The sequence below is a fragment of the Lissotriton helveticus genome, chromosome 7 (assembly GCF_964261635.1).
Source record: "Lissotriton helveticus chromosome 7, aLisHel1.1, whole genome shotgun sequence".
Taxonomy (NCBI): Eukaryota; Metazoa; Chordata; class Amphibia; order Caudata; family Salamandridae; genus Lissotriton; species Lissotriton helveticus.
In genome coordinates this window covers 1,230,050,776-1,230,068,707 of record NC_136068.1, presented here as the reverse complement: position 1 = coordinate 1,230,068,707, position 17,932 = coordinate 1,230,050,776, and the positions used below count along the sequence as shown (strand labels likewise).

Below are 17,932 nucleotides of genomic sequence, written 5' to 3'. Positions count from 1 at the left end.
GTCTAGTGGTTCCGCAAATTTTACGTCCCCGAAATCAGGTGGTCACGTCCTCACACGCGGCTGCTCCCCCAGCCACTGCCGAGAACCATTCAAAGGACCGCAAGCCGTCCTCGATCACCTACAGGATTCCAAGAAGACCATAAAAGGTAGGATCAGCAAGCGATCAACCTCGATGAAGTAAGTGTTCTTACAACCAAAATCTAGGCCAACCATAGCATCACCTGGCAATAATTTCTCTGTTATATTCAAGGTTCGTTAGACTTAAAATCTAAAATGGCGTATTTGTTTCACCGGTGTTTGACTACAGGAGTCCGCCCCCTTTCAGGACCTATTAAAGCTACGCAATCTATGAAGCTATGTAAGATACTGCTTCTCACCCACTTTCTACTGCTTCTTCTAAGAGAAAAATAACTTTTTTAGTAATTTGCATGCCTTTTTACAGCACGCATGCATTCATATGAAAATGGAATTCATTTATGACCTAATACACTGGCCTTTTTTAAAGGTAATAGATACCTACAATACCATTTACACCGGAAATGGAAGCCCCAATAAAGATATTTTTCTCAAAACCATGACCACATAGATATGGTGGAGTAGTGTGGCTGACTGGTTATAGGCGGCAGGCCCGAGAGCAGAAGTTGGCCTGGGACCAGGGTTCAATTCCTGACGCGGCAGGGTCGTGGACCTTGGTCAGCGGACTTGATAATTCTTGCTTCGGTGCTTACTCTAATCAGGGTGCCACTCGGCAAACCTGGGCATTAGCTTGCGTAGTCTCCACAACGGCCCCACCAATTCCGGGGATGCCTGGCTCCACCTTGGGGACTCCCAGCAAGGGACCATCCCACAGGGAAAGCCAGGACGGGTTCCTCAGAGTTATACAGCGCCAGGAGACCTATGGACAGGTAGCAGTGCACTTTACAAATTTCAAAAACATTTACATTTACATTTACATGTGACTACACAATTACAAATGTTCACTACAAGAAAATGCATGCCAGCACCATCCACAAATGCACACATTTGCATACACTAGGTGTATGTTGCATGTCTAGATGTGAATTAATGTATATAAGGAATCCTTTAAACTGACTCACGGAGTGCACTTGAATAGAAAAGTCAGCACAGACGAAAGGATAACAAACCTAGACATGAGTCACAGTCAAGCTGCTCTACATGTTGTCTACGTCCTTTATGTTGTGTTTTGTCTTTCAGGTTTTACTGGCCAGTGGGTCCGTAAGTACGGCTACACCACACCATGCACAGTACACCTTAGAGCGTGTGCTGTAAACAAATCACGTGGCTTTCTTTTTGCCACATTACAATTCACTTCACATGGTCCTGAAGAAAGCCTCATAATAATCTTTAAGAAGTCTTAAACATGTCAACCAACACCTAAAGGGATAACGAAGACCAATTCTTACCTTCATATTATCCCGTACTGTTTTTATTGTGTACCAGGACTCCAGGAATAAAACCTTTTCAGCAGGGGATCCCAGAGACATTTTTAATATCTCCACTCTGAACACACTTTACATATAAAAACATTTTTTTTTAAATGCTCCGCTGCAACACAGGTGTTGCATTGGGCAGCCCAATTGGAAACCCAGTGATGAAGCATGCCACCAACTAGGTTGGTGGGTGGGCGTTCTTCTTAAAAACCAATGGGTTTTTCTGCATTCCAACACTTGAAATACAATAATTAGCTTTGGACATTAGGTGTGAGCAACTGGCCTCCTGGAGGATAATACATCCTCTAAAAGCCTGGGATCATGCAATTACTGATTAGTTAGCAGGGATGAGTCAACTGGGTGGGTATGAGAACAGATGGTAAGACAAAGGACTTCCACAACAGCTTTTCCTTTCAAGTGGAAAATCCAAATGGACATCGAACAGACTAATGTTCAAATCCAGAGCTCCTTAAACGATTTGTCCATTACCACAGCTGCAGGGTAAACTGTCAACAACATATGGAGAGAAGGGGTTGCCTCATTTCCACCGGGTAGGAGGTTCTAGGTTGTGCTGAATGAGTGTTTCTGGGAAGTTTTACAATAACTGGAAGAATTGGATTTCTGTGGTTGACCTGATTGGGTATAGAGCATACTCTAGTCATTGGCTATTGCACTGAATAATCTTGGCACCTCTCCACCACATCCCTCAGTACATTCCTGATCTTGGAAGAACGTCTCAAGGAAGACCATTCTGCCAGACGCTGTGAAACTAAACCATAAGGACTCCTAACCCCTGCTGGCATGCAGGAACAGGAATTGTTTTGATGGGTCATCTAGTTGGTCTACCACTTACTACTGCCTGGAAATAAAAGGCAGAAGGATCTGAGCTCTGAAGTAGTAGTTGTGAGTGGACTGCAGTGGATTGTAAGAGAGCCCTGCTGTAGAGAAGAGATACCTGGTTCATCAAGCCTGCCCTGAGGACGTAGACTTCTCAGAGAGATTGGGACTGATGTTGCCCAGCATTGAGAAACTTTTGGGACTTTCTCATTTTTGTAAACTCCAGAACAGAGGACTGGGACAGGGTGCTGAGATTACAAGAAGTAAGGTTCACGCTCAGCAGGCAACATTTCCAGGTTCATTCTGCTAATCCTGAGTTGTTGCCCCTGAAAAAAGGTGTTTGTGCATAATGAGAGGTCGTACAGTGAAGGTATTAAACCTGTGCAGAGGCCCGACCAGCTACAGATCCCAGACTTGCCCAGCGGAAAATTCTCAGAACCATAAATGTGAACCAGTCCAGATGTAAAACCTGCTGTAGGGCGTGAAGCAGGGTTCCCACTCTCTAATTTAGAAGTATACATCTTACATATGCAGCGTTAGGTAGCAGAGCGCCAGAAGCCAAAAACTAATTGAGAAACGAGACGTGGCATTTTAGTGTTTTATTGGATATTGACAGTTTTTTTTTAAAATTAACATTGTTTTAATGCTGTTTTGTGTCAATCGTGTTTGCACTGTGATAACTATTTACCTTAAGCATTTGTCACTTTGTTCCCTGCTGGAACCCAGTCCGCCGCAGCTCTCATTGCCCTTTGTGTGGAGGGACGTGGCTCCTCCCCCTACTCCCAGACTTCCGTTATTGGAGGCAGTATTTAACTCACATGGCTGCCCGGCCGTGCAGCGGGCGCGCCAGAGGCAAGCCCGTGTGCGCCCGTCCGCATCCAGAACGGGGCCAGGGCCGGTCATGCTGCTTGTCTGCCCAGCAACGAGGTGACCCGTTGGGGTAGGGATGATCCGCTGTCCTTTAGAGGTAATCCTTGTCCTAGGGAACATGTCATCAACCTTGCAAATGAAGCGCTCCCTAGTACTTTTGCTGGTTGTAATGGGGCCCTGGGGATCACTAAAGGATATTTAGGGGTTTGAGTAAGTATGCAGATAAGATTAGGGCTTACCTAATTAATTGCAGATCTTTGGTTAAGCATGTTGAGGATATATTGCTCATACTTGCAGAGAATTAATGGGATGTCATGTTTCTGACAGAAACATGGATGAAAGAGGATGGCCTATCAGCAGTTGCCTTAGCCATTCCGCCAGGCTTCCAGATTTGCTGTGCAAACAGGGAGGGAGAAAAAAGAGGAGGAATAGTAGTCAATATTTTAAGGGAATCCTGGGATATAGCATTGTAATCAATGCCTAATATGGATACAATAGAAGGGCTACATGTTTGTATTAAGATTGGCCCTACCACCTCTTTTTCAGGACTTTTCATTTATAGACTCCCAGACTGCGCACCAAGTATGAATGCGGACATTTTTTAAATTATATTGCCCAGAAACCTTCATTGTACTCCAAGTTTACTGCATTAGGGGATTTTAACCTGCATGTGAATGACCCAAGCTGTGTTCAAGCAGTACAGTTTGCATTGTCTCTTTCCGGAGCATATTTGATTCAGCATGTGAAACTCCCCATCCACAAGGCAGAGCACACCATAGACCTCCTGTTTGCCAACATTCTGTCCTTGATAACCGAGACCCCAAGCCAATTGGTTTAATCTGATCATTGTTTAATTCCATTCTCATTTAGTTTGAAAAGACCTAGTCAGATCAGGGGTTCTCGTTACTTCCTAAAAAGAAATTGGAAGAAGCTGACCGCTGAGTCCTTAGATCCAATTTTGTTGTCTCGTCAACCATCATTATCTAATGATCCAAATGTGGATACACTTGCTTTAAATAAGTGGATTTCCACCGCTGTGGAGGCCCTTGCCCCAGCCAGAGTCACTAAAATGTTGAGGTATTCTCCCTCGGCCCCCTGGTTTTCTGAAACTCTTAGGTTAAATAAAAGTAAGTGCAAACGCCTATAACACCAGTGGAGGATGGATTACTGTGCTACGGCCAAAGTGGCATATAAGAAAGCACTGAAAGAGCTTCATAAATTGATGAGAGAGGCCAGGAGGGACTATGTAACTAGGTGTATTAATAATGCAGATAAGTATTTGTATCAGTGGAGGTTTAGATTAAGGACAGGAAGAAATGGCACTCTCCACTACCCTGGATAGGACAACGCAAATCTTACACACGAGATTCTGGAGCGCTGACTGCCTCCAAAACTAGGACCTATCAGTCTTCCCACTCGTGTCCCGATTACCTGGGGATGCATGGAAGGATTATTTTCTACCCTTCCGGTTTTTACTTTTTACTTAATCCGTGTCCCTACCGGGTCGGAATTATCACCGGCAATGCGATTACAATGACACATTTGCCAAACATACAGCCCTGAAGAATCACAATTGTACCACGTTGTGACGAAACACGTGTCGGCTGGTTTGTTTTTCCTGTATTGATCTGGATTGACATATAAATCCTTATTTATGATACACCTGATGTCGACCTTCATAATTTTGGATATGAGCAATTATCGACCGATTTCTCTGTTACCTGCTCCAGGAAAAATGCTGGAAAAAATGGAGCAGCGTCAACTGGCCAATGTTATTGAGAATCATGGTATTTTGCATGATACTCAGTCTGGATTCAGGCCAGGCTTTAGTACTGAGAAAGCTCTATTAGAGGTGGCAGTCGGTGGGAATGTTGGTGGATTCAGGGGCATCAGTGATGCTGGTGCTCCTGGATTTATCCACGGCGTTCAACACTGTAGACCATTTTATGCTGGGTTAGAGACTCCAGGACATTGGTATTGGAGGGGCGGCGTTGGCTTGGCTGAAGTCTTTTCTTAACAATCACGCACAAAAGGTGGCCCTGCAACCCCATTGTCGGGACCCAAATGTCTCTGGTGTGGAGTACCTCAGGAGTCGGCGCTGAGCCCGCTTCTTTTCAATATATATATGGCCCGTTGTTCTCACTGATAGCCAACTAGGGCGTGAAGGCGATATCGTATGCCGACGATACACAGGTGGTGTTTTCTTTTAAAGAGCAGTCGGGGGACTCCTTTAAAAGTTTTAAGGGCTGTCTGAAAAACATTGTCCTTTGGATAAATAACAATAAACTCAAACTCAATGCTGAGAAAACGGAAGTGTTGTTCTTCGGCAAGAGCCCACCGCAGGTATCGGACTTGTGGTGGCTGGTGGAAATGGGATCCCCCCCACCCCAGCAGTCACGGCAAAAAATCTGGGAGTGAAGTGGGAGGCCAACCTTTCTTTTTCTGCCCAAATTCGACAGGTGACAGCCTCCTGCTTTAGCAAATTGAGACATCTGTGGAAATGTTTACATCTGTGGCCGGGGGACTGCCAACGAGCCATAGTCCATTCCACTGTGACATCTAGGCTGGATTTTGCTAATGGCCTTTATTTGGGCCTGTCGGGGTACCTAGTCAGAAGGCTGCAGATGGTACAGAATGCAGCTGCAAGACTGATTAGGTGTGTACCATTTTGTTACCATGTCTCTCCGCATATTAAAGAACTCCATTGGCTGCCGTTGGCAAGAAGAGTTGAGTTTAAGGCTTTGACGCTGGCATTCCGGTCAATGCATGGGACCTGTCCTAGCTACTTAAAACAACTGCTATGTAGCTTTAAGCAGAACCGTTTATTGTGATCTAACTCTCAAAATCTGCTCTGCTCTCCACGATTTAGGAGCACTCAGCTTGCTGGCAGATCTTTTACGGTTGGGGCCTCCAAACTTTGGAACTCTTTGCCAAACTATATCCGGCCCATCCAATCAGAGCTGCTAATTAGGAAAGCAGTGAAAACGTTGCTCTTTGGCCTAGGCTAGTGTTCTCAGGGCTTTATGTTCAGGCCTTCTCTGCCTGCCGCCTTTCGCTAGAGTGCCGGGACACCTCTGTTTGAGGTACCTGTTTGCGCTTTATAAATGTCAGTATTAATATTATTATTATTATTATTAGTATATTATATGCCAATTCCCATGGAAGAAAATGACTTAGGCTAATCACCTCAAAATGTGGTGAACATGAATAGAAACATCTCTGACACCCTCATTTGCTATTGTTTGCAGTACTGTAGTGCTCCGCACAAGCTTTAATGCAAGGCAACCTATGTGGCTGGAGCTCACTGACAAACTCAAAACTCTGTTGGGTTGGTACAGCACCGTGACAGATATGGATAACATACACAGCAAAGGACAAGCTGGATAGGATCCAACTGACAGCTTCCAAACCTAGAGTGGGTCTTTGAATTCATAGAGTAGGCCCTAATCCATCCTGCAAAGTAAATCCATTTTTTTGTCTTGCTCCCTACCAATTTATTTTTTCTGGAAATCTGGTGTCTTGAATTATCCAGAGGCTTTGACCTGGTAAGAAGACTCAGTCGTACCTGCTGTGTTTAACAATTATAGGTATATTTATTTCAATATTGCCAGTACTCTCCCTATGGTAAAAGAACAAGAGCTTGAGTTATTGCTCACTGCTATCATCATTTCTTATCTGCAGGTCACAAGTTCAAATCCCAGCAAGGCAAGTTCATCCTTTTATCCTTCTGAGGTTGGTAAGCCAAATACCATTAAATTGTGTAATTGTAAAATGAATGTTTATAAATGCAAAAGTGTTGTATAAAGCACTATATAAAAACAAGTTTTTATTGATAGCAGTTTCTTATATAAAATATATACTGTCTAAGTGCAGCAGCTTTCAAAGGGCATGCACATTTCTTTCTCAGATTGCTACAATTCACACCTTTTGTTGGTTCTGTTCACCAGCTGTCACTTCAAAGGACCAAACACAGACTGGCAAGGTTGGTGTTGAGGTCAACTACAGTGGCTTCAAAGAAGGACATCTCTGTTTGAATATATTGATATGGCATGTTTGCATTTACAGGCGTGGCTTATGAGACTCACTGGAGCATGGCTTGCAGTATGCTTGCTACACGTTTTGAATCAGAGGAGGAACTAAGCTTTGGAGTGCAGTGGGTTGAACTTGTAGGTTGAACTAGGTGTAAGGAGAGAGCTATGTAAGAGGAAGAGGTGTGGCGCTGCGGCTAGGGTGACTGACTCCGGAATCTGGGGATCATGGTTCGATTCCCGGCACCGGCGGCAGATTAGCCCAGCACCATGTGTCTCTGGGCAATAGCTTGCTTAATCTTCCCGAGAGCCCCCAGCGCCTAGAGTCCCTTACGGGTAGTTGTGCGCTTTACAAATGTGGATTATTATGTAAAGCAGAGTCAGGGATTTATCATTTTGGGAGCATGAAACTCTGGGAGAGCGTCACAAACAGATACTTCTCACATGAACTGCATCACTTTCTTTCAAAACTATGATCGAGGAGGCTGGGATTTGTATTAGAATTGGCTAGATCCGACGAAAAACTGACTGGATTGCCCTTTCAGGTACCGTACATGGCACACTCCACATACCACGTACAGAACCTGTCTATAGCTGAAGATTAGCTATAACTTCCCTGACTGCTGCACTTAAGAATTACAGTCTTCCTGTCCGGGTATTAGTAAAAGTGGGCACTAGGCTCAGATGCATGCAGGTCCAGTCTCAGGCTTGCACATAGGACTAAGTGGTTCTGCCAGACAATCCTGCTTGCACATGTGGAACGTCTCTCTTCCCTCCCCATGGCTGAAGGCTGCAGAATGTCTTGGAACAGAGAAATGTGTTGTTGGCCTGGAAGAATTCCATTGGCACATTTGGGAATGGACCTTCCATATGGACCTGAATGCAGAGATGTATGAACACTCTCTTAAACAGAAACACTGGACTACAGTTTGAGGAGCTAGTCTTGAAGACTTCAAGACTTTTTGTCAAGGTAGCAGTTCTACAGTAATTATGAAGAAACATTGTAATTCCTGCCTTCCTGAAGGACTAGATCACCCCGCAAAGCCTCCATAATAATGACACAATCTTCTGCGTCTTTCACCATTCAACATATTCAAACTTGAGGCGCTCTCTCTAGGTAAATGTTAGAATTGGGGGTCTCTGGTTGGCGCAAGTAGGTACTTGTGACAAGCAGGGACCCTCTCCTCTAAGTCAGGGCAAAGGATGACCCTTCAGAATTACCCTTGCTCACCCTCTAGGTGCGTGGCGTGAGCAGCCAAGGCGATCCTCCAGGCGTTAGTCAGTTAAGCATTTGTAGACACACACACAGTAAAATATACCAATCCCCCCACAAATGGACACCAGGCTGTGAGTATATAAAAATACGCTTCTTTATGTAAAATATATATATCTCTTAGGTCAGACTTATCACAAGATCAAATAACGTTTTGGTAGCACCACAGATTGTAAATAGGCACTTTTCTTCTTAGTTGTAGTTCAAAAATGCACTGTTCTTATCTCAAGTTGTATTCCACAGTGTTCTCTTGATTCTTTGTTCGTTTCTGCACTCGGTTGCGCTTTAGACGGGTGAAATCCCGACGCCCTGCCAAGTCTCACGCTTCCCGCGTGAGACGCGATCGGCCCGGCCGGGTCTCTGACAGCGAGTGGCCCCCCTGGTCTGCGGGACTCCCCCGGGGGGGAAACACCGACCTCAGAGCTGTCCAGGTGGAGGGGAGGCCCAAGGACCCAGCGCAGCCCCAGTCACTCGGGCAGGGGCTCCGATTGCAGCCTCGTCCTCCCGACAGCTAACGGATTCCAGCGGGAGGGGCTGGAGCACTCTTCTCAGCGCGGAGCTGCAGGCAGGCACACAGAGCGGTGCGAGTCAGCGGAACAGGGGCGGCTCGCACCGCGGGTGATATTCACAATTCCTGGGCCCTTGCAGGCAGGCTGGCAACCTCAAAATCAAGGGTAGAAACAAACGTTGCGGGCCCCGAGCCCGTTGACGGTCTCGGTGGCGGCTTTCCTCCGGGGACAAAGGCGAGGTGCCCAGCGGCTCAGGCAGAGCGAGGCTGGCACCCGAGGCGTCCGTCCAGTTCGGAGGTCTGTCCCCTGGGTCTGTTTGCGTCCGGTGGGGATTTCTGGCGGGAGGGTGAGGCACCGCAGCGGGCCCTCTTAGGCGGTCGACACAGCGATCCCCTCAGCGGGGGAAGAGCGGCTCAACGGAGCGGAGCTCTTCCTCGGCGGGGACGAGGAGACACAGTCGGTCACGGCCTCAGGGAGGGGCTGGGGGGCACCACAGCAGCGAGCCTTCCAGGCGGTCAACACAGCAATCTCCTCAGCGGGGGGAGAGCAGCTCAACGGAGCGGAGCTCTTCCTCGGCGGGGACGAGGAGACACAGTCGGTCACGGCCTCAGGGAGGGGCTGGGGGCACCAAGGTCACAGCTCCGGCAGTAGTAGATATCCCGGTTAATTACCGGCAGACGAGCAGAGGCAGGTTGAGCCAGATGGTCCTGTGGCTCAGGTCAGGGGGCAAGCTCAGTCAAGCCCTTGGAGAATGTTCAAGCACAAAGCAGCAAAGTCTTTTCTTATCAAGTCTTTTCCTCTCCTTTCTCAGCAAGGCAAGCAGCAGGCCAGTTCTCCCAGCGTCTCTTCTCCTTCTAGTCGGGCAGAGGTCCTTCGTGGTGAAACAGGATTCTAATTTACAAGGAGCAGGGCTCCTACTTTTATACACAGTTTCTTTTGTTCTCACTGGCCAGGGGGGCCTCTGCATAACTGCTCTCAGCTCCGGAGCACTTGTGGTGGGTACTTCTGCTTCTGCATTCAGTGTGAGGGCAGGCACATCAGCCGCTCCCCAGGGGGGCGGAGCCGGCATTGTGAAGACAGGGGCAGCCTGAGCACTCTGTTGACAAGCTTCGGTCCTTCCTGGGCCAGGTGCAGGCTGAGTCATCAGTCGCTCCCCAGGAGGGCGGAGCCAGCATTGTGGTGGCAGAGCACAGCCTGATGCATCATTCAGGGGAAACTCCCACCACCCACTAAGGTGTCATCTGGCTATTCACTACCTGTCAACTCCCAGCCCTGTCACTCACACACACCAGACAGTCAGATCCACATCCAAGCAGAGGCGGGCTGAAATGGTTAGGCAAGCAAATGCTAACTTTCTAAAAGTAGCATTTGCAAACACAGGATATTAAAATAAACTTTACTAAAAGAAGTATTTTATTATTCTGAGTTCAGGCATACTAAACATTAATTTCTACCATGTTCCCTGAGCCTGCTGGGATTATAGAGTGTAATAATTCCAGCAGCCCATCTGGCCTAGAAGGGAACTGGTAGCCTTACAATAGTGAAAAACGAATTTGGCAGTAATTCACTATTAGAACATGCCACACACATCAGGGCATGTTCTACCTTACACTTACAATGCACCCTGCCCTTAGGCCTACCATAGGGGTGACTAATATGAAGTTAAGGGAAGGTTTAGGGGCTGGCAAGTGTGTGCACTTGCCCAGCCAGCATGACAGTACCAGACTGCACGCAGGTTCTGCAATGGCAGACCCTAGACACATTTTAAGGCTGCTTCTGTGGGTGGCGCAACCAGCGCTGCAGGCCCACTAGCAGTATTGGCATTCACAAGCCCTGGCACTCCTGGTGCACTTTACTGGGGACTGACAGTAAATCCAATGAACCAATCAGGTATATCAATCACATGTACACTTTACAGTAGGGAGCACTTGCACTGCGGCACGGGTTGGCCGTGGCGCAGTGCCCTGAGTAGCGGACACCAGCAAAACATCTGAGGCACAACAGCAAAAAGTGGAAGGGAAACTCACGCCAAGGTGCCAGGTCTAACACGTGTCCCCTCCAGCTGAAATGTGGGGGGAACTACCCTTCCCCAGGGAGTTCCACATCACTAAGGCGGAAAAACCTGGACAGACCGTCAGCGTTGGCGTGATCTGTGCCAGGGCGGTGTTCCACCGTAAAGTCCATACCCTGTAGGGAGATGGACCACCTCAACAGTTTTGGGTTCTCACCCCTCATTTGCATCAACCATCTGAGGGGCCTGTGGTCTGTCTGAACCCGGAAGTGAGACCCAAACAAGTAGGGTCTTAGCTTCTTCAGTGCCCAGACCACAGCAAATGCTTCACGCTCTATTGCACTCCACCTACTTTCCCGTGGAAGTAACCTCCTACTGATGAAGGCTACAGGGTGGTCCCAGCCCTCCTCAGTCATCTGTGAGAGAACAGCCCCTACACCATGCTCTGAAGCGTCTGTTTGCACTATGAATTCCTTGGAGAAATCAGGAGCCAGGAGCACGGGCGCTGTGCACATGGCAGTCTTCAGGGTGTCAAAAGCCTTCTGACAGGTGTCAGTCCAAATCACATTCCTGGGCTGCTTCTTAGAAGTCAGCTCTGTCAAGGGGGTCACAATAGTGCCATAGCCCTTGACAAACCTCCTGTAATACCCAGTGAGCCCCAGGAAGGCTCTCACTGCAGTCTGGGTCTTGGGGGGTTCCCAAGCCAGGATGGTCTCAATTTTGGGTTGCAAGGGTGCCACCTTGCCACTCCCCACTTGGTGTCCCAAGTACACCACGGAACCCTGCCCAATCTGGCACTTGCTCGCCTTGATTGTGAGGCCTGCCTTGCGCAGGGCCATCAACACTTCCCAGAGGTGTCGCAGGTGTTCTGGCCAGGTACCACTGAACACTGCGATGTCATCCAGGTAGGCGGCACTGAACTCATCCAGCCCAACCAACACCTGGTTGACCAACCTCTGAAAGGTGGCAGGGGCATTCTTCATCCCAAATGGCATAACCCGGAACTGGAAATGCCCATCTGGTGTGGAGAATGCGGACCTCTCCTTTGCCCCATCGGTCAAGGCGATCTGCCAGTACCCAGACGTTAAATCAAACGTGCTGAGGAACCGGGCAGCCCCTAGCCGATCAATGAGCTCATCAGCTCTGGGGATAGGGTGCGCGTCAGTCTTGGTGACTGAATTGAGTCCTCTGTAGTCCACACAGAACCGGAGTTCAGGTGTGGCTCCCGGCGCAGCAGCCTTTGGGACCAAGACCACGGGGCTGGACCAAGGACTGCTGGAAGACTCAACCACCCTAAGAGCAAGCATCTTGGAGACCTCCTCCTTGATGCAGGCCCGGACCCTGTCAGTTACCCTGTAAGCCTTATGCTTCACAGGTAAGCTGTCTCCTGTGTCCACATCATGGACGCACCAATCTGTGACACTAGGAACCAGGGAGAACAGGTCTGGAAACTGCCCCAGCAACTGGCGGCAGTCTTCCTGTTGCTCAGGGGTCAGGGTGGGTGAGAGGTTAACTCCATCCACTGACCCATCTTTCTCACAGGCCACTAAGAGGTCAGGAAGAGGCTCAGACTCCTCTTCCATTCCATCATCAGTGGCCAACAGCATGCCCACTTCGGACCTTCTCAAGTGGGGCTTGAGGCGGTTGACATGTAAGACCCTTAAAGGATTCCTGGGCGTCTTCATGTCCACCAAGTATGTCACTGAGCTCTTGCGCTCCACAACCTCAAATGGGCCTGTCCACTTATCCTGAAGTGCACAGGGTTCCACTGGGGCCAAGACATACACCTCTTGTCCAGGCTGAAGCTCTACCAGAGTGGCATTCTGGTCGTACCACCGCTTCATCTCCTCCTGGCTAGCTTCCAGATTTGCCTCAGCAAGTTGTCTGAAGCGCCTGGTTTGGTTTCTGAAGGCCAGCATGTAGCTATATACATTCTGGGGAGGTTTCCTGGGAGATTGCTCCCAGCCTTCCTTTACCAAACTCAGTGGTCCTCTCACGGGGTGACCATACAGCAGCTCGAAGGGGCTGAACCCTAGAGACTTCTGTGGCACCTCGCGGTATGCAAAGAGCAGGCATGGTAAGAGGACGTCCCACTTACGCCTCATTGGACCTTCCAGGCCCATGATCATGCCCTTTAGGGTTCGGTTGAATCTTTCAACCAACCCATTTCCTTGGGGATGGTAAGGTGTGGTGAACTTGTAGGTCACACCACACTCTTGCCAAAGGGACTTCATATACTTGGATATGAAGTTGGTCCCTCTGTCGCTCACCACCTCTAGAGGGAACCCCACTCTGGAGAAAATTCCCATTAGTGCACGCCCCACCACGGGGGCCGTCACTGTCCTCAGAGGGATGGCTTCAGGGTACCGGGTGGCATGATCCACCAAGACCAGGATGAACCTGTTGCCCATGGCTGTCTTGGGGTCCAGAGGCCCAACAATGTCAATACCCACTCGTTGGAATGGAGTACTGACCACAGGGAATGGTTGGAGTGGAGCCTTGTTCTTCCCTCCACTCTTCCCACTTGCCTGGCAAGTTGGACAGGTCCTACAATGAGCATCTGAGCTCTTGTGCATTTGGGGCCAGTAAAAGTGGGTGACAAGCCTGTCATAGGTCTTGTCCATCCCCAAATGTCCTGCTAACGGCACATCATGAGCCAGTCCCAGTAGGAAGGCTCTGAACTTCTGGGGTACCACCAGCACACGGGCTGACCCAGGTTCAGCAGTCTTAGGCTCTGAATACAGGAGGTCATTCTCCCAGTACACATAATGTGTTTTGGCCTGAACACCATTGGCCTGGTCTGCAGCCTGCTGCCGCATACCCACGAGAGAAGGGCATTCTTTCTGCTCCTTGCAGAATTCCTCCCTGGAGGGGCCTCCTTCTTGCTGCCAATGGGTCAGCTCAGGCAGGTCCCCCAGTTCAGCAATCTGTTCCCCTGTAGGCTCCAGGGCATCCCCCTCAAGGTCTGCTTCCTCCTGGACCGTGGGAACAGCAGGGGCCGGTTTCCCGCGCCCCCTGCGCCTTCTCTCTAAGGCCGGTTCCTGGGCCTCTCCTTCAGGTCCCAGGACTTCTTGATCACCCCTACTGGCTGCCATTGACCGGGTGGTCACGCACGCCCAGTCAGGTAGACCCACCATCTTCAGGTGAGTCGTTTTCTCCACCTTTTCCCAAGGGGAGTCCTCCAAGTCATTCCCTAGCAAACAGTCAACAGGCATGGTTTTCCTCACACAGACCTGCAGAGTACCAGAGACCCCCCCCCACTCGAAGGGAACTTGAGCCATCGGACACTGACTCTCTGAATTGTCAGCGTTGACAACCCTACAGTAGGCATGGGGTACAACCTGCTCTTGAGACACCAGGTGCTGCCTCACTGCAGTCACACTGGCTCCTGTATCTCTAAGAGCCTCAGCTTTCTTTCCATTGATGGTAACCACCTGCCCATATTTTTTAGTGTTAGAGGGCAGGTAGTTTGTAGGGACCATCTCACTGTCTCCTAGTGAGACTAGGGTCATCTGAACAGGATCTCCACCCCCCGGGACCATCACTTCTTCTCCTAAGTGAACACTGGTCACTTGTCGGGGCGGAGCACCAGTGGGTGCTGGTTTTCCAAACAGGCGACACTTGGGGTCACTGGCTATGTGCCCCGGGTCACCACATTTGTAACAATTGAAGGGCCCCTTTGGAACAGGTCTACCTGTTGGGGCCCCATTCTGCTTTGGGGGTGGGGGAGGCTGAGAACCCTTCTGCTGGTTCCCTTGGGGATTACTTTGGGGGCCTTTAGGGAACCCTTTCTGTTTACCCCTGTCCCCCCCACTCTTCTGCTGGGGACCCTGCCCACCCTTGGCGGAGTCTCCCACTGGACCCTTGTGGACCCTGGTGCTGAGCCAGCGGTCCGCCTCCTCAGCAAGCTTCCTCGGGTTGGACAGCTTGCTATCAATCAGGTGCTGGCGTAACTCAGGAAAACAGTTATCAGACAAGTGCTCCCATGCAATTAAATCAAAGAGACTTTGAAAATCATTCACCTTGTTACCCTTCACCCAACCATCCAGGGCTCTGCAAAAAAAATTCACATACTCCACATACGTAGTCCCAGGACGCTTTGCACACCCCCTGAACCTCTGTCTATATAATTCAGGGGTAAGCCCATACCTGGTCATTAAGGCCTCTTTCATGTGGGGATAAGAAATCTGTTCTGCAGTGGGCAAATCTAGCAGGGTGTCCCGCCCTTCGCTAAGGAACCTTCCCCACAACCCCGCTCCCCAATCTTTCTCAGGGACCCGGTGGGAGGACATGGCTACCTCATATGCCCTAAACCACTGTCCTATGTCATCCCCCCTAAAGAATTCTTTAACTATATCTTTGGGGATGTACACCTTGGACTCTACCTGTACCGGCGTTGTGCTGCCACCAGAAGGAGCTGCTCCCAAACCTCTTTGATCCAACTCCTTCATTCTCAGGTCATGGTCCAGCTGGCGTTGCTGTGCCTCCATGGCCAATCTTTGCTTGTCCATTTCCAGTTTTTGTTTTTCCATTTCCATTTGCCCAGCTAATCTTGCCATCTCCATTGCATGTGCCCTGTCTGCGGCTCTGTCTGCCAGCTCCTCTGGTGACAGGCCTCTGGGGGGCTCTACAGCGCCATCTGGTGGAACGATATCCACCGGGGTCTGTGGATCTCTTGACTCCCTCCAGGCTCTCAGCGCCGTCACGAGTTGGGTCTTGTTGCTCAATCCACCTTTGGCAATTCTGCATTTTGTGCAGAGATCTTTCAGCTGGTCATTGGTTAAGCTCCTCAAGGCTCCCTCTCTCCAATCTATGTCATCTGCTCCAGAGAAGGTAGAGAGCGCTCTTCCGGCAGGAAGTGAGCCAGGCATGGCTTCAGTAATGGCAGATGTCTCAACAAAATTAGCAAAAAGGAACTGGAAACCTGTGGCTGCGTTATAGATCTGCTCTCCCTATGTGGTGATCAGTAATTCACTGTATGTAAACTACAAATGCAAATTCGCAAATCCTCACCGCTGCGACCAATGTTAGAATTGGGGGTCTCTGGTTGGCGCAAGTAGGTACTTGTGACAAGCAGGGACCCTCTCCTCTAAGTCAGGGCAAAGGATGACCCTTCAGAATTACCCTTGCTCACCCTCTAGGTGCGTGGCGTGAGCAGCCAAGGCGATCCTCCAGGCGTTAGTCAGTTAAGCATTTGTAGACACACACACAGTAAAATATACCAATCCCCCCACAAATGGACACCAGGCTGTGAGTATATAAAAATACGCTTCTTTATGTAAAATATATATATCTCTTAGGTCAGACTTATCACAAGATCAAATAACGTTTTGGTAGCACCACAGATTGTAAATAGGCACTTTTCTTCTTAGTTGTAGTTCAAAAATGCACTGTTCTTATCTCAAGTTGTATTCCACAGTGTTCTCTTGATTCTTTGTTCGTTTCTGCACTCGGTTGCGCTTTAGACGGGTGAAATCCCGACGCCCTGCCAAGTCTCACGCTTCCCGCGTGAGACGCGATCGGCCCGGCCGGGTCTCTGACAGCGAGTGGCCCCCCTGGTCTGCGGGACTCCCCCGGGGGGGAAACACCGACCTCAGAGCTGTCCAGGTGGAGGGGAGGCCCAAGGACCCAGCGCAGCCCCAGTCACTCGGGCAGGGGCTCCGATTGCAGCCTCGTCCTCCCGACAGCTAACGGATTCCAGCGGGAGGGGCTGGAGCACTCTTCTCAGCGCGGAGCTGCAGGCAGGCACACAGAGCGGTGCGAGTCAGCGGAACAGGGGCGGCTCGCACCGCGGGTGATATTCACAATTCCTGGGCCCTTGCAGGCAGGCTGGCAACCTCAAAATCAAGGGTAGAAACAAACGTTGCGGGCCCCGAGCCCGTTGACGGTCTCGGTGGCGGCTTTCCTCCGGGGACAAAGGCGAGGTGCCCAGCGGCTCAGGCAGAGCGAGGCTGGCACCCGAGGCGTCCGTCCAGTTCGGAGGTCTGTCCCCTGGGTCTGTTTGCGTCCGGTGGGGATTTCTGGCGGGAGGGTGAGGCACCGCAGCGGGCCCTCTTAGGCGGTCGACACAGCGATCCCCTCAGCGGGGGAAGAGCGGCTCAACGGAGCGGAGCTCTTCCTCGGCGGGGACGAGGAGACACAGTCGGTCACGGCCTCAGGGAGGGGCTGGGGGGCACCACAGCAGCGAGCCTTCCAGGCGGTCAACACAGCAATCTCCTCAGCGGGGGGAGAGCAGCTCAACGGAGCGGAGCTCTTCCTCGGCGGGGACGAGGAGACACAGTCGGTCACGGCCTCAGGGAGGGGCTGGGGGCACCAAGGTCACAGCTCCGGCAGTAGTAGATATCCCGGTTAATTACCGGCAGACGAGCAGAGGCAGGTTGAGCCAGATGGTCCTGTGGCTCAGGTCAGGGGGCAAGCTCAGTCAAGCCCTTGGAGAATGTTCAAGCACAAAGCAGCAAAGTCTTTTCTTATCAAGTCTTTTCCTCTCCTTTCTCAGCAAGGCAAGCAGCAGGCCAGTTCTCCCAGCGTCTCTTCTCCTTCTAGTCGGGCAGAGGTCCTTCGTGGTGAAACAGGATTCTAATTTACAAGGAGCAGGGCTCCTACTTTTATACACAGTTTCTTTTGTTCTCACTGGCCAGGGGGGCCTCTGCATAACTGCTCTCAGCTCCGGAGCACTTGTGGTGGGTACTTCTGCTTCTGCATTCAGTGTGAGGGCAGGCACATCAGCCGCTCCCCAGGGGGGCGGAGCCGGCATTGTGAAGACAGGGGCAGCCTGAGCACTCTGTTGACAAGCTTCGGTCCTTCCTGGGCCAGGTGCAGGCTGAGTCATCAGTCGCTCCCCAGGAGGGCGGAGCCAGCATTGTGGTGGCAGAGCACAGCCTGATGCATCATTCAGGGGAAACTCCCACCACCCACTAAGGTGTCATCTGGCTATTCACTACCTGTCAACTCCC

General features: G+C 50.3%; 1 protein-coding gene across 2 annotated transcripts in view; it reads left to right on the top strand.

The window, feature by feature from the left end:
* Positions 1-17,932, top strand: part of TOM1L1 (target of myb1 like 1 membrane trafficking protein) — a 653,197-nt gene that overhangs the window by 524,783 nt on the left and 110,482 nt on the right. For both annotated transcript variants that reach the window (XM_078654420.1, XM_078654421.1), the window contains one exon: positions 6,840-6,890. In XM_078654420.1, coding sequence (XP_078510546.1) covers positions 6,840-6,890 — 51 coding nt within the window. The remainder of the gene's footprint in view (positions 1-6,839; positions 6,891-17,932) is intronic.